Source organism: Malania oleifera, chromosome 9, assembly GCF_029873635.1.
Source record: "Malania oleifera isolate guangnan ecotype guangnan chromosome 9, ASM2987363v1, whole genome shotgun sequence".
NCBI lineage: Eukaryota > Viridiplantae > Streptophyta > Magnoliopsida > Santalales > Ximeniaceae > Malania > Malania oleifera.
The window spans coordinates 51353911-51377007 of NC_080425.1; the positions used below are offsets into that span (position 1 = coordinate 51353911).

At 35.7% G+C, this 23097-nt stretch overlaps 1 protein-coding gene across 1 annotated transcript in view; it reads right to left on the reverse strand.

Annotated features, from left to right (window-relative positions):
* LOC131164778 (DNA-directed RNA polymerase III subunit 1) overlaps nt 1–23097 on the reverse strand; it is a 135027-nt gene that overhangs the window by 91529 nt on the left and 20401 nt on the right. Inside the window, exon 5 of the mRNA XM_058122217.1 lies at nt 8663–8840. Within this exon, the coding sequence (XP_057978200.1) occupies nt 8663–8840 (178 nt within the window). The remainder of the gene's footprint in view (nt 1–8662; nt 8841–23097) is intronic.

Below are 23097 nucleotides of genomic sequence, written 5' to 3' on the forward strand. Positions count from 1 at the left end.
AAGGAATCACACCAAATGGTTGTCAAAATAATCTTAAGATATCTTATAGGTACTATCGACTTAGGTCTATGGTATCCTAAAGACACAGGCTTTGAGATGATCAGCTATTCACATGCTGACTATGCTGGTTGTAAACTTGATCGAAAAAGCACAAGTGGTACTTGCCACTTCCTAGGAAGATCTCTTGTGTCTTGGTTCTCCAAGAAACAAAATTTTGTAGCTCTATCTACTGCGGAAGCCGAGTATGTGGCAGCAGGTAGCCGTTGTGCCCAAACTCTTTATATGAAGTAACAATTAAAGGATTTTAATTTGGAGTATTCGGTTGTACCTATAAAATATGATAATACCAGTGCCATCAATATCTCCAAAAATCCCATATCTCATTCAAGAACCAAGCATATTGATATTAGGCATCATTTCTTGAGAGATCATGTGCAAAAAGAAGACATTACTTTTGAGTTCATGAATGCAAGTGATCAATGGGCTGATATATTTACAAAACCTCTTCCCGAGGATAGATTCATATCTATAAGACGTGAATTAGGTTTATTGCATAGTAGAGAAGCAGTCTAGAGAAAAGAAATTGAATGTGTATTAAGATAGCAAGTGAGGTCAGGCGACTAACAATGAATCCACAATTGATTGAGCACTCTCTGACTTGCTGAAATTCTCAGGATTAGTAAGGTCAAGCGACTGACTCCTCGATTTCAGTCGACTGACTCACTACTGTTTGGTAAAAATTCAAATAAACAAAAATGTCAGGCAACTAACCCCTCAAGTTTAGTCGACTGCAGATAGCGGTTTATATACCCAACAATACGAAACCCTAATTTTTTCAACACATCAATCTACTAACCTTGCCTCTCCTCTCCTCTAAACCCTTTACTCCTTCATCTACCAGCCTTCCTTAACTCAAAATCTTCCAATTAATCTCTAAAATACATCCTCCTACTTCATTCCGATTTTCAAGGATTTCACCGATTGTTCTTTTTCAAAAACATCATGCGCGAACGAAAACCACTGGAATCAAAGAATCTTCTTCTAGGAATGATGACAGCAATGACATAGAGAATGGCTTACGACTCCTCATGCAAAGAAACTATATCAGGATCATCTTCAATCTACAAAACCAATTTTCGGTAAGGTCTTAGATACGACTTTCTTTGAAGAAGACTTTCCTGCCATTTTACCCATGTTTAGAACTTTAGTTTGGAAAAAGTTCATTACATTTCAAGCAAAAGGCATGTATCCAAATTTGGTTAAAATTTTTTATGCAAATATGGTTAACGGAGACACGGTAACTTCTACTGAAGTTATGGGGAAATCAATTGTTCTCACTCCACAGACCTTAGCAATAATTTTAAATATCAGACAAGGTGAGTTTGAGTGTCCATCTTTTGAACAATCTTGGATTATGGCACAAGATTTCACCGCTAAGGAATTTCTACCTCTAGTTATGACTGAAGCCCCTGTATACTTTGGTCATCCTCCACTTTATAACTAGCTAAATCTACAAGCACAAGTCCTCCAAAAGCTTATCACATATAATGTCTTGCCAAGAGCAGGTTCACATGACTACGTTTCTTATTTAGATTGCTTTGTCATGTGGTGTTTACTTAAAGGGAAAAAGTTTGATTTACCAAGCTTGATTCTCAAATGGATGATCTCTAAAGACGAAGCTCGCAGAGTTATTCTTCCATATGGTGGTATTCTGAATCTTATATTTGCTCATTTAAGTGTAGCTTCTCCATCTAAATTATTCATTAAGTGAACCAATTATGATCTCTTTTCATCTACTACACTTAAACAAATGGATTATGAGAAACATGATCAAGGATGGTTTCCTAAATTTGGCTGGAGACGACGACAAGCTCAGGAACCCCAACCACCTGTTCAGCAACAAGCTCAGCAACCTACTTCTTAGGCAGGTGATACACCTTCATGGTTTCTTGCGTACCATTGGCAATTCACAGATTTTCGTGGTGAAATGAGATATGGTTTCAGCTCACTTCAGGAAAATTATGCATCTTTTCAGGCTAATTACTCTTCTCTTGATCAAAGGATTGGTCACATTGAACAACATATGGCCGATTCTTCACACGGTAAGGCTCCAATGGAGATAAGTTCTAGTGAAGAAGAAGAAGAAGAAGATACAAATTTTTTTCTCTTTTACTTATTCTCATGCTATTTTTGGATTTCTTGCTTATCTTCTTATGCATGATAAATATTAATTATATGTTTTATGCTTATATTGGCCCCATACATTCGACTTTGTATGTGTTTATTGATAGCCTTCTCTTTTTGATTGATGTCAAAAGGGGGAGATGTTTTGGGCAAAACTGAGCATGACTGAGCAAGATCATGATAATTGACATTACTAATATAATCTTGATGAGCATAAAAATTGAAATTGATGAACTATGAATTGAAAAACTAGCATGACATTGATGATCTTGAACTATGAGCTTGAATTAAATTTGATGAACTGAAACTGAGTTTGATGAAATCTAATGATATGATATGAATAATGTTTTACTTTACAAATTTTGTTAAGATTATGCCTTTTGTAAGGGGGGGCCTTATTAAGGCTTACTCATTTTTGCTCCTTATTTGTCATCATCAAAAAGGAGAAAATTGTTGGCCTAACAAGGCTTAGAATCTTATTTTGATGATAACAAACCAAGGGTACTTAACATATTTGGTTAAGTAAAGTTTCAGGGCTCAAATGCTTTTATAGAAGATCACGATCAAAGTGTTTGAAGAGTGTCACTAAAAGCTTGGACTTAAAGATAGAATATTTGATGAAGCTAAAGTCTATTGAAAAAAGAAGTCAAGATAGACACAAAGAATGGAAGCAAATACATGAAGACTTAGTGCTTAGAAACTTATAGTTTATAAGAAGTCTCATGTAAGTACTTACGATTTCAATATAATTGTTTGAAGCTCTTAGGATCTATATTTGACTTAGAGACCTGTTTTTGAAAACCATGGAAAATACGTTCTAAAAGTCTCCTTTAAGTTTTCCAAGATCGAAGGTTAAAGTGTTAAAATCAAAGTTTTTGAAAATACATAAAAGTTGTAAGCTCAGGCGACTGATATAGTTTGATCAGGCAACTGACCTTTTTGTGCTGATAAAGTTAAGCAAACAGAACCGAGACAGGCGACTAACCAATCAGGATCAGGCGACTGACTTAGCACTGTGTTACAAAAATTTGTTGAACTATAAAGGCTCAAACGACTGACTCTCAAGTCACAATCGACTGACCTTCGTATTTTAAATTTTTAAACAACAGGGGAAAGTTTCCAAAATTGATTTCTTGGACTCCAAACTTGGAGAAAACTTGGGAAACACTGCAACTACTTTGGGGAACACGAATGAATGCTTTATTACCCTATAAATACATGTTATTTTCACAAATCAAATATAACAATCACAACAATCAAGCATACACATCTTGCAAATTAAAAGCTCTATTGCTGAAAATATTTTCAAAAGTTCTTGTTATGTTTGTGCTGATACAACTCACGGTTTCTAATCGTTTCTACTGAGATTTTCAAATCAAATCAGAACCCTGGTGATATTTACTTAAGCTTCACTCATTTATATTAATTAATTGCTGAAGTATATTGATTTTCACTTGTACAAATCTGCTCTAACTGAGAGTTTCTCTTGTACGAACCAAAGTGTTCTTGTTTCTTGTTTTCTTGACGATTCAGGGTTGATTGGATCGTTGCCTAGCAAGGAGTATTCTTGTTAGAGAGGTGTCTCCACCTGATAAGGAGAGAGGTTGTAACTTTGCCTAAAAGAAAGTTGGAAAGGAAAATCCTCAGAGTGTGTTGCTTAGGGCAAGGATGTAGGCAGTTGGCCAAACCTTGTAAAAAATCTGGTCTACAGCTCTTCCCCCTTAATCTCTTTAATTTACAGCAAGTATATAAATTGCATGTATGTTTAAATTGATTGCTGAGAACTGATTGGCTATTGGGAATTGCTGAAACTTTGATCAAAGAAACTATATTGATTGATTGATCAGATTATTGAATATTGAACTACTGAATATTGCAGCTCTCTAAAATACAGATTTTGATTAATATAAAAAATCAAGAAACTAATTGATTGTGTGATTTGAAAAATTCTGAATACTGAGTTTTTGGAAACACAGCTGAGATCAATTTTATGAAATTTTATCATTGATATGTTCTGAAAATAAAATCTGATTTGAATTATTATTTGTTGAAGTAAATTGAATTCATAATATAATCTTTACAATGGATTGTTGGTTAGTAAATTGAAAAGGGATTGTGTAACTGAAATCAAAATTTAAAAAAAAAAAAAAGGTGATAATACAAAAGAGTTTACAAAGAAAATTTTAAAACCCAATACACCTTACTTCTCCCTTCCTTTTTTTTTTTCAGGGTGGACAGGGAGAGAAAGGGGGAGAGAGTTGGGCCTTACACTGAAAGAAGAGGCCATGCCAGTTTAAGGAGGAGAAGGAATAAGGATCAGCCTATCAGGTAATTGTATCAATCCAGAATAAGAAAAACTCTCACATGTCCATGCAGTGTGTGCAGAGATTTCCAGCTACCTCCAGCAGTGAAATCCTAAAGCCTGGCATATCAGAGAGTGAGGAGTCCAATGATGATGACAATGTGATGCAAAAAATCCAGGATGACATATATCCTACAACAGCCGCAGCATGAGGAGCTTCTGGTAGCACATTACAGTGGTAGGGATGTCAAACAATGTTGGGTTTTGAGTTCTGTAGTTTATGATTTTGATTCTGGTGCTGGCAGGATGAGTGGTGAAGTCCTCAAAGGTTTGCATGAGAACGGGAAGCTGTGGTTAAGAGTTGCAGAAGATTTTTTCCGGCCAGCTCATGATGGAAGGTTAAAGTTGCAGAGGATTCATTTGGACAAAAATAAGTTGGAAAATTAAAGAGGAAAAATGATTACATAAAAATAAAGATGGAATTTATATCCGGAGCAAAAAGATGGAATCCATCATGATCCAAGCAACTTTATTTAAAGCTCAGCTGGAGACAGAAAAAGTGGCAAAAGAAGCAAGAATTGACAAAAAACAGAGAGGTTGTCAAAACACTATAATGCCAAACTGATGCCGAATCCTCCCCCCCCCCCCCCCACCCCCCCTAGTAGGAGGTTGAATTTCTCGATCTTTCTCAAGTTGTTTTGTCTATTCCAGTATCTTATCATTTCCCTAATTTGTTAAGAGTCCAGCAAGATTAAACAGGGTCCTACTCCTTTTCAGTTTGAAAACATCTGGCTAGGTCACCAAATCTTCTAATACTTTGATTAAGAGTATTTGAGGGCAGGAGTGTAAGAGAAGTCAGGAAGGTTTTAGGTTCATGAAAAAGCTCAAGTGTTTAAAGGATGTATGGAAGAAGTGGAATGTTGAAGTTGGGAATAATTAGGCAAATAAGGCTAGCATTTTTTAGGCAATATTGTTCATTTGGATAAAATTAAAAGGAACAGAGCCTCTTGGATCCTGAGGCAGCTAAGCAGGATTGAAAAATGAGTTAGGAAGTGGTCTTCAAACAAGTGAGAAACTGGAGGCAAAGGACAAATTTAAATGGGATAAAAAGTTATTACAACCCAAAAAAACTTTCATGGGTCGACCTATGACAAGATAAGGGAGAATATAATTAAGGAATTGGAATTTTTTTGTTGGGGGAGGGGGGCAGGGATTTTGCATCTGATCCTCATTGGATTGCCAATGAGACTATGGAATTGTTTTCCAATTTATTCATGGACAAGGATGACTGCAGGTCTATGATTCAGGGTTTGGAGTGGAACCCTACTGAGAATGGAGTGAGGGTTGTTGTGTTTGGGATGGATAGGGATAAGGCTCCGCAGGCGAAAGTCTTTAATATGGCTTTCTTTCAGGATTGTCAGGGTGTGCTTTGGGTTTATTTGTTGAAGATTTTTTATGATTTTAATGGATTTTGGGCAAAAGCATTAACTCTATTTTCATCACTTTGAGCCTAAAAAGAGCAGACTACAAGGGTTGCAGTTTTTCAACCTATCAATTTAGTCCCTAGTATGTACAAAATAATTTATAGGTTCTTGCAGATAGGTTGAGTACTGTGTTAGGGTACACAGATTGTGGATCTTGGACAATCGGGTACATGAATTCATTTTCTGCATCAGCAAACTTGCTAAATTTCACATGTTTTGATCCCAGAATCCTACCTACTAAAGCTTTAAATGATTTCTAGTAAATTTTAATCAATGTCAAACATAACATAAAAAGTATTGATGTAATCTTGGTTGCTTTAGTTGCTATTGCTGAGAGGAAGCATGCTTTTGCTGTTTCACTACTCCATAGATTATAAGTCCAGTTTAAACCAAGAATCATACGTATTAAGAAATATTAAATAAAGGAAGCCATCTTTTTTACTTTTTTAGGCTTAATGTAATTTTTGTTATCTAAAAAATAAAACATAGATTGTCCATATATTAAACAAGAACAAAAATTCATAGCAATAGAACGCATTTTTTTCTCCAAATTAGGCGTAAGAAAAACACAAAAAAAAAAAAAGAAATAAATGAAGGAACCTAGAATATGAAAACATATAATTTTAATTAGAGAAAAAGTTAGGCTTACTTGAGTGCTAGTTATTAAAAAGATACATGCTAAACATCAAATAAAATAAACCAAAAAAATAATTTGCTCACAAAAAAAAAAAAAAAATACTATCAAAAACAAAGAAAGTTAAAATTGAGTTTCTAAGCTTCAATAAAGAGGGAAAAAGAGGAAAATGCAGAAAAAAAAAATACTAAATACCTATTCTAGGCATTCACAGCCAGTCTATAGTCTAATGGCCCATAATGTAACGGCCATTACCATATTCATAATGGCTGTTACAATTGTGGAATGGAGGACTTCACATAATATCACCCTATAGTGGACTTGGAGGCAACAATGCCACTACATAATTGCCATAACAGTCATTACACTCAGATTTTTAAAACTACGTTGTCCAAATGGAAAGTTAAAAGAGTCATTTTTAAACTGGATTTTGAAATATCTTATTATTGGATTAGTTGAAATTTTTTGTGCAAGATATTTGCCAGACAATTGTGCCTAGTTTTAGTTGAAAAGGCTTATTATCAGGTACATTTGTTTGAAGTTTAAGTGCCAAGTTTTTCCTTCTAGTTTATTATAGAGGAGAATCATATTTTTAACATTGCTTTGGTGTTAGGCATTTGGTTCTTTCAAGAGTGTGCCTTCTGTTGATTTGAAAAGGACTGACAATCCTAGCTTTACTAACATTTTTAGCTTCTTTTCTTTCCTTGTTTTCTGCAGAACATATTGTACTCGCTTTTGCATTCATTTTTCCATTTTCTCAATAGATTTCAATGTTTAGCAACCAAAAAAAATCTTCCACACAATAAACAAATAAAAATGATGCACCAGAAAGAATGAGATAACAATGCCGAAATCAAGGACTAAAACTTCAATTTCAAGGGAAATTTCAAGGATCACAATCGTTGGAAATTTCGATTTCAATAGAAATTTTAATTCCAATTCAAAGGAACAACTGAAACATGTAGTAAATTATGGACATTAAAAATGAAAGTTTAGGAACCACTAAAACAAATGATTATGAATAATTTGGAACAAAATGGATGGCGGTGAATATTAAGGAACCAAAATAAAAAGCCTCAATTTTTTATTTTAGAACCCAAGAAATTTGGCCAATATATCTAAAATTTCAGCCAAAGTTCACTAACCCAACGTTTGGTTCATGGAATGTCTATTCCTAGGAATAGATTAGTTATATAGGTTAGTTACAATTAGTTATACAAAAAATTATGTTGATATCATAAAACAAATAACAAAGTGAACTTTTTATAAATCCCTTAAAAAGGAATAGACAAGGATTTTACTGGTTTATTTCTTTTTTATTATATATTGAATGAAATAATAAGAAATATACAAGGAATAGCTATTACTTACATTCCCAAAAGTTCACTATATTCCATCTTATTCCAAGGAATAGCTATTAAGTGAACCAAATGAGCCATATTACAAATTTTTGGCCAAAATTTACGAATTTCCCAAAGTTCCTAATGACATTTTCGGCGCGGGGGAATCTCAAGCCCCTAATGAAATCCAAACAACACTTCCGGCAAGGTTACTGAAATCTAATACCTTGGAGCAATACAAAGTCAAAGAAAACATGACCCAACGGATATTTTGTTAACAAGGTTAACTAAAAGACATTAGAGGCAAATAACATGATGATTACCTAATACATAAAATTAATCTCATAAGAATAAATCATCTAATCAATACATAAAATTAATCTCATAAAAATAAATCATCTAATCAACACAATATTCAACAATCCATAGGTTGCCTAAAGCCTTCTATTTTACTGAGGAATAAACACAATAAACATACAAGAAACAATGCTTTTTATTAGGAAAAAAAATCATTAAGAAAAGAAAGAATATACAAGGAGGGTAAGAACTTTTCTTCAACAAAACAAAAAACTGAAGTGTAAAAAAATATACAGAAGGAAGAAAATTGAAATAAGAGCAAAATTTTAAAAGATGAATAAACGATCAGTATTTTCTGCTGATGCTAAAAGCATTATATCATGAGAACAAAATTAGTTGGGAAAATGATTAGAACCCAAACCATTTATATATCCGCATCTGGGGCACTTCACTGCTTTTCTACTACTTGCCAAAGCAGTACACTTCTTTACTATCCTTTTCCTTAAGTCACTCTTTCTCAAAAAATCCATCTTGGGATTTCTCATTTTCTTCAAGAAGTCTTTGCGAGGTTCCTCCTCCAGAAGTATACGAGAACAAGACTGTTGAAAATCATACACACTTAGAATTTACACAGGCAGCATAGCAACACAAACGCAACTATGAATTGCAAACCAAACAAAAAAGGTTGAATCAAAGACCTTCCCCAAAGGCAAAAAGAGAAAAGAAAAAAAAACAAAGCCCCCTCTTCGTTCTTCAAACAGCATCCTCAACCACTTAATTAGCTATAAGGGCAGCATCTAGGATTTGTCTATTACCTATAAAAGCACTCTTACTAATAGAGATAGTGTCCTCCAAAACAATAGTCAATCTTCTAGAAAGCACCTTAGCCAAGATCTTATAAGCAGCCAAACTAATATGTCTAAAGTCATTGAAGTTAAGACGGGTTTAAAAAAGATGAAAAGTGGAAAATCAATAGGACCAAATAACATCCGAATTGAAGTTTAGAAATGTTAGGGGATAATGGAAGTATATGATTAACTAATCTATCTAGCACTATTATAAAAACCAAGAAAATGTCGGAGGAATGGAGGAAAAACATGTTAATACCTATATACAAAAACAAAGATGAGATTCAAAACAATAATAACTATCATGGAATTAAACTTATGAGTCATACAATGAAACTGTACGAAAGGGTAATTGAACAAAGAATAAGATTAGAAATGAGGGTTTCAAATAATCAATTTGGATTTATGCCTGGGAGATCGACAATAGAAGATATTTATCTTTCAAGAAAATTAAAGAAAAAGTTTGGAGAAAAGAAACGCAACTTCCATATGATTTTATTGACCTAGAGAAAGCCTATAATAGAGTACCTAGGGAAGTTCTTCGGTGGATTTTAGGAAAAAAAAGAGTATGCGGTAGATTACTAAGGTCATTAAGGATATGTATAATAGAGTAAGAACTAGCACTAGGATTATAGGAGGAAAGCATAGAGAATTCCCAATCACAATAGGAGTACATCAAGGTTCTACTTTGATCCCTTACCTTTTCGCTTTAGCGATTGATGAATTCACTAGGAACAAAATGAGATCCCATGGTGTATGTTGTTTGCAGATGATATTGTCTTGATTGATGAAAGTAGAGGTGGAGTAGAATCTAAGTTACAACTATGGAGAATAGCTTTAGAGTCTACAAGTTTTTGGATAAGTAGAAATAAGACAAAATATATAAAATGTAAGTTCAACTTCGCGAGGAGGAATATTGGAGATAAGACTAAACTTGATAATCAAGAAATTAATAGCATTACTAGATTTCGATACCTTGGATGCAAGCCAAAGGAGAAATTTAAGATGATGCAATACATGAAGTTAAAGTAGGTAGGTGAAATGGAGGAGTGCTTCAGGCATGCTGTGTGATCACAGAATACCCTTAAAAGGAAAGTTTTATAAGATGGCTATAAACCAATCATGCTCTATGGATCAAAATGTTGGGCAACTAAGAAACAAAATATCAAAAAGTAAAAGCTGCCAAAATGCCAGGTGGATGAGTGCCAAAACATTAAATTATAAATTAAGGAATGAATATTTTTGTTTGATAGAAAAATAAATTCATTACATAAAGAAAGAATGTACAATTAGGAAAGAAGACATCTCCAAAATGAAATCTGAGAATCCCAAGAAAACAAAACAAAAAAGGAAAACACAAAAAAAAAAAACAGCAAGCACAAATCAGCACACCCTTAGAAGGGACTTCAAATCCCGCTGAACAACTGTCAAACACATCCCCTTAAAAGTTACATTGCCCACACACCACAAAGAAGTCATAAAAAGCACTTTCTCCCACACCAAACAATGTGGGATCTTCTTCCCTGAAAACATACATGGATTATGTTCCTTCCACAAGCCCCATAACACTGCAAATAAAGCACAATTCCATAACTAAATACCTTCCTCCAACCAAACACCACAAAATATATTACCAAGAACCATGGTTTGAAATCGCGGTAGCGGGTAACGTCGCGTAACAGTCGCGGGTGTCGCAGGATGTGGGTGTTACGTAACGGGAAGCGGGCGTAACGGCTGTGAATTTTTTTCACACATGCACAACCATGCCAAAATCAAAAAATAAGCATGAAATCCATTAATGCATGATTTTTAATGAATTTTGACAACCTTCATTCAACCTACAAATGCTTTTTAATAGGCATTATGATTTTTATATTTATTTTAGTGCGCTGCTTACAAAAAAAGGCATATTTTTTTAAAGTTTACATTAGTTTAATGGGTAAAAAAGATGTAGAAATGTAATTAATATGAAGAATCAATTGATTAAAGACATAAAATTACTTAAAATGAGTCAATAGACCCAATAATTTATATTACAATACAATAATTTATATTATAATTTACAATTTAAAAAAATAAATATGGAATTGTAAATCTTACAATTTAATTATTTAAATGGTAGTGTACTTGAGTCACTTGAGACTTGACTAATTGTGTAGAAATTTGGATTTATTATAAATTTTAGATCTAATATTAAATTATTAATAGTCAAGGTATTTAAAAAAATAATTATGTAGAATATTAATTAATAATTTTTTACTAAATCTGTACTCTAACTCTCTATCTCTATAAATTTTACGTTTTAATAATTTTATACTAATTTTTTTATTTTAATTAATAAATTCTACTTATATAATCATTTATAAATTTGCATACTAATTAAATAATAAATATAAACTGAAATTATAAAATAAACTAAATTATTAATTTAGAATAAATTGGTAATTTACAATTACATTAACCAATGAAGTAGAACAACTGAAGAAACATGCCCACTCCCGAGTCCCGAGTCCCCCACCGAAGCTGCAAGAGAGCTGCAACCTGCAAGCCCCCAAAATTTGGGGGAATTGAAGGCTTCAAAACTTATTTTTGGAGCTGCGACTGCGAGCCTGCGAATGGAGGCGACCTGCAGAGCACAGCTCCTTCAAGCGACAAATCGAAGATTGGAAGCTGATTTTTGGGTTCTTACACTGGACAAAGGAGACGAACTGACGAAGAGGGAAAAATCGAAACACCTTCAAGGGAAAAATCAAACACCTTCAAGACGAACTGCCAGTCAGCTGACCTGCGATGGCTGCGAACTGCAAAGAACATCTTCAAGGCAAAAATCGAAGCTGATTTTGGGGATTTTGAAGCTTCAAATCCGTAGATTGAAGCTGTACGAAAGAGACGAAGAGTGAAAGAGGGAACAGCACAACAAATCGAAGCTTCGAAGCTGCTTTCATTTCTTTGGAGGCTTCAAATGAGGAGATCTAAGCTAGATGATGGAGAGAGACACACAAAATGGAGCTGATTTGAGGAGATAAGGAAGGTACGCAGTAGTGTAAGGGGCTGTCGGCTGTAATGTGTCGTAACAGATGTTACGGGTCGTAACGTTAGTGTAACGGCCGTTATGGGCCGTTACGGTTCTGTAACAGCCGTTACGCACGTGAATTTTCTGCTCACCGCTAATGCGGGCTGTAACGGAATCGGAGAGATGATTTTCCGTTACGTAACGGCCGTTACGCTACGTAACAGCCGTTATTTAATACCATGCCAAGAACTCCTCCACTGTTCTCAGACAAACTCAGCTTTCTCCAAAATAATTAACTAATTTATTCCAAACCTTCCATGCAAAATCACAATGCAACACAAGATGAGAAACAGATTTTGGACAATCATAGTAGTCAAAGGCACAAGGCGCACCGAGGCGCAAAGGGTACTTGGAGCCGAGGCACGAGGCACAAGGTGAAGGCGCACGCCTCACAAAGGTGAGGCACACAATTATTAAAATTGTGTACAATGCCTATTTGGTGGATAATTGATATATGAACACATCAATAGTAATATTAAAATTTAAAATTCCAAAATATTCAATACCAAAATTTTAAATTTAATGAAATTGCCAGGCTGAAGGCCCAAAAGCATCAACATAGTTCAACATCAAAAGAAAAGAGTACAATAAAAGATCTCAAAGTCTAAAATCTAAAAAACCTCCTCAATCATTAGCCATCACTCATCATCAACTAAGTCTGCCAAGATATCATCATCTTCCTCTTCATCATCAGAATTGTGTTCTCCAACATTTTTTCCTCTTCTGTCTCCTCTACACTATCTGCTTGGATCTCATATCCTTATCTACAAGTTCCAACACTGTAGTCCGGCCCCTAGAACTGCTAGATGAAGCTCTTCCTCTGGAAGATGATGAAATATTTGCACTTATTCTTAATCTAGTGTGATGCAGGCGGTTATTTACTTCAGCAGCTTTAGCAACAGAACCCCAAGTCAAAAGATCATCTTCAAACACAAGTTCATCATCGTCATCAGAATCGCCATCCATCCTACCAAACAACCACTCATTACTATCATCAATGTCCTTTATAAGGATGGGATCAATGGTGTCATGCTTGTTGTATCGACGCCTCAAAGTTCGATTATATTTCACAAATACCAAATCATTCAAGCATTGCTGGGCTAGCTTATTTCTCCTTTTTCTATGAAGCTGCAACAAGTTTAAAGTAATATAGTAAATAATGATTCTAAAAAGTAGTAGACTATTAGTTCATGTTCTTTAATCCATGATATCCTAACGACTTACATGTTGGAATATGCTCCAATTTCTTTCGCAGCCGGTAGCACTACACATGAGGCTAAGGATTCTCATAACAAACTTTTGCAAGTTTGGAGCCGATGATCCAAATGATATCCACCATTGCGTTGTTATAAAATAAATTTTAAATGAATACGTACTAGCTAAATAGCGAAAAAAAAAAAAAAGATAGAAAGAGGTAGTGAAAATGCCACTTTACCCGGTGATTTTATCTTCCTTTGTCTCACTGCCAAATCAATTCCAAAGAGACCGCTAGCGCTAGTGTAATTTTCCAACTCATGTAAAACTTTATCTTGCACTTCAAGGGTTGGCACTAGCCTTGCAATACATTTGTACAAACCCGCCATGAATTCATCATCTTGCTAAATGAGGGGATTTGAATAGAAATATTCCAGGTTCAAGTAGAGTGCAGCCGCATGCAAAGGTTGATGGAGTTGGCATCCCCACTTTGTATCAATAATTTCAAATGCCTCCTTGAATTTATCCTCTCTCACACCAAAAGCCTTAGCTATGGCTTCCTTAGCCCTCTCCATTGCTTCATAAATATATCCCATTGCAGGTTTCTTTTCCCCATCAACCAAACAAAGTACACGTACAAGTGTGCTTGTCGATTTAAGAGCATAGACAATGGTACTCAAAAAGGTAGACATCAAAACAATACTAGCTGCTCTTTTTCCAGCTGCCTCTTTTGCCCATTTTCCAATCTTTAGAAGTAAATATCTTCCTCAAGTTGTTCTTTTGAAGGTGGCTTGAACGAAGAGTGATGAAGGCAGTTGCAAATCTTGTAACTGTAGGCCTTAGTAACTCCTTTCCTCCATCAAATTGTAGCCTCAAGTTCACCACACCAACACGATTATAAATATAACCATTCAAAGATATTGGCCTTTTCAAAGTTTTATGAATTGAAGGCATCTTCCCAATATATCCTACAATATTAAATCAAGGCAATGGGCAACACTTGGTGTCCAATAGAAATGTGGCCTCTTTGCTTCCAACAATCTCCCTATTAAAAAATCAAGGAGTGAAGCCATTAAAATATTAAAATAAACAATATATACGCTATAGAATGTAGTTCTAGAAATAAGTTCTTACCTGCTGCAACATAGTTTGAAGCATTATCAATTACTACTTGAATCACAGTTGATTCTCCAATTTCCTCCACCATCTCATCAAGTAATTTGTACATTCTATCTGCATTCTTGACAATATTAGAAGCATCAATAGACTTGATGAACACTAATCCCCTTGGAGAGTTCACTAAGAAGTTTATTATGTCCTAATTAGCAACCGAATCTCTCCAACCATTAGACATAATCGAGCATCCATATTTTGCCCCTTCCTCCTTATAGACCTTCATCAACTATTTCGTTCAACTAACTTTCTGCTTTAGGAAAGGAACTCTCACTTCATGATAGCTAAGCGGTTTTATTCTAGGACCATATTGCCCAATCAATTCAAGTGTCACTGCAAAGTTATCCAAACGTACACTATTAAATGACATTCCAGCATCATACATCCACCTAGAAAAATATGACATTGTCTTCTGTCTTAATTCTTTCTTGCACGCCTCATTCATTGATGTTTGTTTCATCTTCCCTTCTTTCCTAGCTTGAACCACTTTCTTTGAAACAAGAGTAAAAAAAAAGTCTATAGGCCCCTTCTATTTTGGTTTCTTCAAGGTATATTGGTATGAGATTTGATTTCCACTTCCACTACTAAGCACTCTCTTGCCATGAGAGTCAATTTCCTAAACTTCAACCTCTTCATCTTCACCATAACGATCCATGTCATCAAAGTCAGGCAAAAACTTATTTTCCTTGTTCTCCGTATCTTTCTTCAACATATACTCCCTAATCTCCTCACGCACATGAGCAGGGCACTTCAAGCATTCTTTTACATTTCAAAATCCTGCAACAATATGTTGTTATGCCCGAAATATTCCTCCTTTTGTGACTTTGCCACAAAAATTGCAAGTCAAATTATTTCTATTTTTTTTATCATGCAAATGTGCATACTTCCATACAGGATCTTTATTTGCAAAGCCAGAGTTTCCACTTCCAGAATACATTTAAGATTTAAGACCTGTTATCCCAAATGCAAAAGCAATGTATAATATATTTCAGAAAAATGTATAGTTTGTATACTGCATTTTCAAACAAATTACAAAACAGCAGCTATATTGAGTAACAAATGTTATATATTAGTTATAAACTTGCATTAAACTACATAATTAATTACATATGATATTATAAGAAGAAGCAGCAAGCAGCAGGCAGCAGAAGAGCTGAAGAAGAACTGAAAAAGAAGAAGAAGAAGCAGAAGAACAGAAGAAGAAAAAGAACTGAAGACAAAGAAGAAGAACTGAAAAAGAAGGAGCAGAACTGAAGTAGAAGATGAACTAAAGAAGAAGAAGAAGAAAACGACTTACTAGTTTGAACTTCGAAGCTGATGAAATGACGACTCAAACCTCGAAGACGAAGGGCTCCTGCTGGTTCGAAGGCTCGAAGACGAACTCACGAAGCACCTGCTGGTTTGAAGGCTCGAAGATGAACTGACGAAGGGCTCCTGCTGGTGTCGTGCTGTTTCGAAGGGTCGAAGACGAAGGGATCCAGCTGGTTTCGCGCTGGTTTGAAGGTTTGAAGATGACTCCTACTGGTTCGAGTTGAAGGCTGGATTGCTGGAAGAGGGCTAGGCCTCGTTCTGGCTACATTTTCTCTATTAACGGGTTCAAAAATTTCAAGGCGTGACTCACAGCACCTGGCATATAAGTGCGCTTCAGTGCGCCTGCCTGCGCCTCTTAAAGGTCACCTCACCTCTACAGGAATGAGGCGCTAGACTCGTCACCCCACTGCGCCTTGTGCCTAGGCGCGCTTTTGACTACTATGTGAACAATCCAAACAAAGCATACAAATATCAAGGATAGAGTCTTTAAAGGTCTTCTCATCTACAACTAGTCATTAGTATTTATTCTATCAAGCACAACCAACCAAAGAAACGCTTTGATTTTATGGGGCATTTTGACCTTCCAGATTACTTTGTAGAATGGAAAGACAACTATAAGGGATAGATCCTTTAAAGGTCTTCTCATCTACAGCTAGTCAATAGTATTTATTCCATCAAGCATAACCAACCAAAGAAACACTTTGATTTTATGGGGGATTTTGACCTTCCAAACTACTTTGTAGAGTGGAAAGGAATGATTAGTACCAACCAAGAAATCAAAGAAAGATTTACACGAAAATACCCCCAAAAAATCCAACAACCAAAAACGACTATCATCCTCAGACAACATCTTACAGTTGTTCAACATAACCAATAAAGAAGATAATTCAATAGTTTCCCTGCCATTCAATGCTCCCCTAAAACGAAAAATCCCAAGAAGGTAAAGCGCAGACCGAATCTACGATAAAAGAAGATACGGGATCATTTTGCCCTGAGCTCAAATGGAATAACAGAGGAAAAGAGGTGGCCATAACAAAATTCCTCAACCATATATCTTTCTAAAAACGAATGTTACAACCCTTACCCATCGCAAATTTGGTATGGGCAATAAAGAGAGAATAAATCTAGGAAATAGCTTTCCACAAGCTTTTTGAGGAACATCTAGAACCTAAATTGGTATGCAACCCATTCCCATCAAGACCAAATTTACTTTTGATAACTTTATGCCATGAGGAGGAAACTCTAAGAGGAATCGCCAAAGCCATTTAGCCAAAAGAGTTGTGTTCTTGGACACCAAATTTCCAAGACCCAAACCACCCTCTTTCTTAGTCCTACACAGCACTTCCCAATTCACAAAGTGATGATTAAAACCCCCTGTCGCTAACCACAAAAAATATCTCATAATTCTCTCAATCTTACTAGCAACTCCCATTGGGATTTTAAAAATAGACAGAAAATACAATGGAATGCTAGAAAGATAAATTTGAATTATTCCCAACAAAAGGAACCCCTAAATAAGACATCGGGCACCCCAACTCTACACACCCACTTCCAAGGCTAGCTCCCTAACACTCCCTATGGGCACATTCATAGCCACAATACCACTCTTTCTCATATTAATCCTCAGCCCCAATACCCTTTCAAAAATTTGAAGAAACCCCACTATATTTAGAACAAAGGAATTATGGTCCTCCAAGAAAGAACAGTATAACCCACAAATTGAAGGTGAGAAAGAATAATCTCCTCCTCCCTACCCACTTTAAGACCTTTCGCTAACCCTCTATCCACTACCCTATCAACCAACTTACTCAAAACATCCGCCACTAATACAAAGTCACAAACAAAAAGTGAGAAAGAGGATCCCCTTGTTTAATCCCCCTAGCGCCCCAAACCAAGATTTAGGCTCATCATTCACTATCACTGCAAAACTCACATTAGACACACACCCTTTCATCCATTTATGTCATCTTTCTCCAAAAACCTTTACTAAAATCTTGTCCAAAAAATTCCAACTCACTCTATTATAAGCTTTTCAAAATCCACCTTAAAGACAAGCCCCTTCTTCTTCCTTCTCCTAATACCCTCAACGGTTTTGTTAGCAAATTGCATCCACAACCTGTCTTCCCCTTACAAATGCACTCTGAGCCTTAGAAATAGTCCTATCAAGCACCACACACAACCTACTAGCTAGCACTTCAGTGATTATTTTATAAGCACTAGAAACTAAGCTAATCGATCTATAATCAAATATCTTAATTGACTTATTTTCTTAGGCACCAAAGTGATAAAAGTAGAATTAACACTCTTGCTAAGAATCCCGCTCCAATAAAATTCATTAAAACCCTTCATAAGGTTATTCTTCACCACCACATATGGCTCCGGAGCTTTATCTCACTCCATACCAAAAACTATGACCCTAACTTCCTCTTCCTCAAAAGGCCTCTCTAACTAGGCTATTTTATCATCAGGCAAAGGATCCCAATCTAATCCTTCCACCATCCGTCTACTCTCATCCTCCTCAAAATACAGATTATGTTGGCCTAACATGGCTTACTAATCTTGTTTTAATGATAACAAATCAAAGGTTATTTAACATGTTTTGTTGAAAGTGATGATACTTTAGGAATCAAGTTTTTTAGCTCAAGTTCAAAGTTATCACAAAACTCATTGCAAGTCTACAATGAAAAATAAATGAAAGCTCAAAAGACATATTTTAAAGAAAACTTTATGAAAGGTTAGAGAATTGAAGAAGCTCAGAGAATTGAAGCTAAATGGCAAGATGGACTAAGCAAATGACAAGCATGAAGACTCCAAGCTTAGAATGTGTTTAAAGTCTTAAGAGAGTCTCTATGTAAGTACTTCATTCAAATGATGATTTGATTGTATTTGAAGCTCATTAGGAAACTCATCGACTTAGAGATCATGTTTTGAAAAACCCTGGAAAATATTTTTCGAAAGTCTTAAATTAATTTGGGGAAAGAAAAAAAGCAAAAAGTTTTTGGAAACAAAAAGAAAAATCAGAATTATGGTCTGTCCAGGCGACTAACAAAGACAACCTAGGCGACTGACAAAGAAATAAACTAATTTTGAAACAACCTGAGAGGACCAAGGCGACTGGCAAACTTTTTCTAGGCGACCGGAAAATAAATAAACTGTTTTTGAAACAACCCAAGAGGGCCCAAGCAACTGAATGGTGATGACCCAGTCAACTGACTCTCTTCTGCCTTTGAAATTCTTAGTGTTTTAATGAATCCAAGCGACTGACTCTTTATTCCCACCAGTCGACTGACTCTTCGAGACTTCAAATTTTAAATATAACGGGAAGTTTCCAAATTTGATTTTTTGAATTCTAAACGTTATGAAAACTTGGGAAACACTCCAAGTCACTTGGGGAACACAAAATAATCTTGTTTAAACATCTATAAATACCTCCCAAGGCTAAGAATTCAAGACACCAAGCAAATACACAGAAATTAAGCTCTCTTGCTCTAAATACTCTCAAAGCTCTCTTGCTCTCAAACTCTCTAAAGTTCCTTACTAAGTTTTACTGTGAAACTCTCACAATTCTGAGCCTACTCTGAATTCTTTCAATCTAGAAAGAAAGCTCACAGTGATATACTTCTAAAGCTTCAAATTCTTTCAATTGTTATTTTGAATTGAAGTATATTATTGTGTTTAATTGTTGTACTAATCAGCTCTTGTTGAGAGTGTCTTTGTACACCAAGATTGTTTCTTATTTTGTAGACGTTTCAGGTCTTTGAATTGTTGTTGGACCAAGCGTGGGTTATCGTTTGAAGAGGCGAACTCTAACCTATTGAAGGAGAGATTGTAAAGGCTGCTCCTTCCCATCAAAGGAGGGTGTAAGGTTGCTCCTACCCGTAAAAGAGTGGTATAGTGGAACCCTTGGGTGTGTTTGCCCAAGGCGAGGACATGGGCAGGTATAGCCGAACATCGTAAAACTCGCGTCTCACTCTCTCCCCTACTATCATTTAATTTTCAGTTCATATAAAATGCGTGGTTGGATTTTAATATTCTGTTCATAATAACTATGTGGCTTGGACATTAAATAAACTGAAAATTAATTTGACTTTGGGATTGCGGAAACCAAAAACGGAGTACGTTGGTTGATCAATATTTATTGCGGAAACCATAAGGGAATACGTTGATTGGTTAACACCCAAGACTTATTAATTGAAAGTTTATTTAAATTCTGAGTTTTTGGAAGAGTGTTGGAAATTGAAATTATTAATCATATTGAGAAATCAAGTTCACAAATACAGGGATTTTATCAGCTGCATACTTAAACTCTACTTTGAGTTACTCAAGTGCTAAATCTTTGAAGCATTGCTGAATTTATTCTATATTGTGAATTGTGTTTTGGTTATCTTGGTTGGATTGAATTAAATTTCTGAAAGGGATATTCAAATCGATATATTCATTCATAAAGGTTTATAACTAAATAAATTTCCGCTGAACTTGTGATTGAAAATCAATTCTGTATGTGTGGTTTTTGAACTTTAAACAAGTTGAGAAAGAATCAATTAAAGAAGGTATAAAGAAATTTTACAAAACCCTATTCACCCCCCCCCCCTCTCTTGGGAATACACCTTCCTTTGCAGATTATAATAGAAATTTGTGATCTCCGAAGCAATTCTAGAGTCCGTGATAATAACCCCCCTCTCCACCTCCATCTTCCTAATCAAATTCTTTCTCATTTTTCCATTAGCTTTTTCCATTAGCCATCCTATGAAAAATCTGGAATTACAATCTCCATCTCTAACCCATTTAAATTTCGTCTTTTGCCTCCAACCTCTTATTTCCTTAAAAATCAGCTCTTCCAATTCATTTTTCTCGAAAGAGTCACTCCGTCTTCCTTTTTGTCTAACTCTTCCAATTCTCTTATAATAGTTGACTTTTTAATCCTAATATCTCCAAACGCCTCCCTATTCCATATTTTCAACTTATCTTTCGGCTTCTTCAATTTCTTCATAAATCTAGACCCCTACTAACCCCTTTCCACATCCTCACTCCACGAATCCCTAACCAAGTATTGGAAAGAGCCATGGTCTAACCACATATTCACAAATCTAAATTGGGTGGGACCCAAAGAATTTTCCGAGATTCCAATGATCAGGCATGGGTCTAGCTAATACAACTTGAGAAAGATTAGGAAACTCATCCTCCCATTCATTAGAAAACAAGAACCTATCAACTCTACTAGCCCCACCCACTAAACACGTAAATTTGGAATTACCTGAAGGAAGATCCCTCAACCCACACTCCCTAATAACCAAATCAATCTTCTATATAGATGCATTGACCCTACCACCCCCCTTCTTTTCCTGAGGGTACATTAAAATCCCCACCCATAATCCACCTCGACGAACAAAACCCAAAAACCAAATAAATCTCTCCCAAAAATAATCCCTAAGAGCATGTCTAGAAGGATCATATGCAAAGAAAATCTACCATTGACCCCTATCTTTAATTTTGAGAAGGGCCGAAAGAGAGAAAAAATCCACTCAACTATCCACTCTTGTAATAGAACTAGTATTCCATAACACTAGAAGGCCTCCCACCGCACCCCAAGAGGATACAAAAGCTCATCCTTACACAGTCCATCCCAAATCCCTCGAACAACCTCCCCATCTATTAACTAAAGCTCAATCTCCTACATTAAAACTATATCAAGAGAGTTCCTAAGCAAAACCTCCCTAATCAAACACTTTTTCCTAAGTCCTAACATCCCCAAACCCCCTAACATTCCAAATGATAATCTTCATAATTTAACACACTTACCCTCTTTCCCTATCCCCTTCCTTCCCCTATAATTAATGCAAGAAACTAGATTTTTTAATTATTTTTCCACCTTCTTTTTTTCCGTTCATAAGTTTTTTAACTCAACCCCAACTTGACCTCAACACGTACAGGATTCACTAGCTTTAATCCCATATCATATAAAAGTTTGTTTGGGTCTCTATAGTCCCTCTCTCTAGCCCCTTGGCAAACACCATAGTCACTCCCCCCATAAGTTCCCTCATTGTGGCACAAAGACTCATCAAAAAAAAAAAGGGACTAAACAAGAATAGGAAAGTACTTTTCAAGTTCCGAAGAATTCAAATTGCCCAATGGATCCACAGTCTCCTCATCCTTACCTCTCCAAAAACCTGGAGGACTAACACCAACAACCACCTTTTCAAGAATAGGCTTAGGAGCAAGGTGCAAGAGCCCCTCATCAAACAAAGTTTTACTCTAATCAGACGTGTGCTTAACAGAACCTTCTAACCCTTGCCTGATATCAGAGGACAATAAATACCTCTCTTCCTATGTAAGTGATTGTTTCTTACTCAATAACACCTCTTCCATTCTATCATTAAGGGGCAAATCCCTAACAAGTTCTCCCCCAATTATCTTCTCCTCCTATATCTATCTCACTTCTCAGTTGATCAACTAATAAGCCAAAATCAGAATCACAAAAGCTATTGAGATCATCATCTGTTTCTAAACTCCTCTCATCAACATCATTTATATGAGTACCTTTACATTCAACAAAAAGCAACCCCTTACTACAACTAGGATCAATTTCGAGAAATATATTGTCCTCTTTCTGTTGAACTGAATTTTGTTTATGATCCTCTAAATTACCTCTCTGCAAGAGTACATCATCAGAAATCTTTACCTCCCCTTCAGGTGAAATACCCTTCTCACCGCCGATTTCTGTCATCGTGTCTATAGGTCACTCAATCTTATCCATAGAAATATCAACCTTCAGAGTAAACTTTTGAGTATGCTCCCTAGTCCCTTCTACCTCTTGGCTTGCTTCTTTAATTACTGTCTCAATTCTGGCATCACTGCTTTCCTCACTTTTCTATTTAATGTTCTCTTGGGAATGGGTATAAACATTAATTAACATGTCCTTTGGTATAGATCCACCACCTCTTTGGATAGTGCTTGGCCCACTACCCCCTTTTCCTTTAATTACCCATTTAATGGATATAAGAGGCCCTTTGGTTGCAAGCCCAAATTTCGCTCTCCCAAACCCCTTATTAAATTTGGAAGCAATATTAAACTTTGGGCTGGATAGGGAAGCTATAAAACCTTTCCTGAAATCACGAGATTCCCCATCACTCTTTCCTAAATCAATCTTCTCTTTGTCAACACGTCACCGAAGACTTCTCCAAAGATGCGCTAATCTAATTTGTTCGAGCCCCAACTCTGCTCCATTGTCAACCTTTCATGTATTTAAGTGATGTAAAG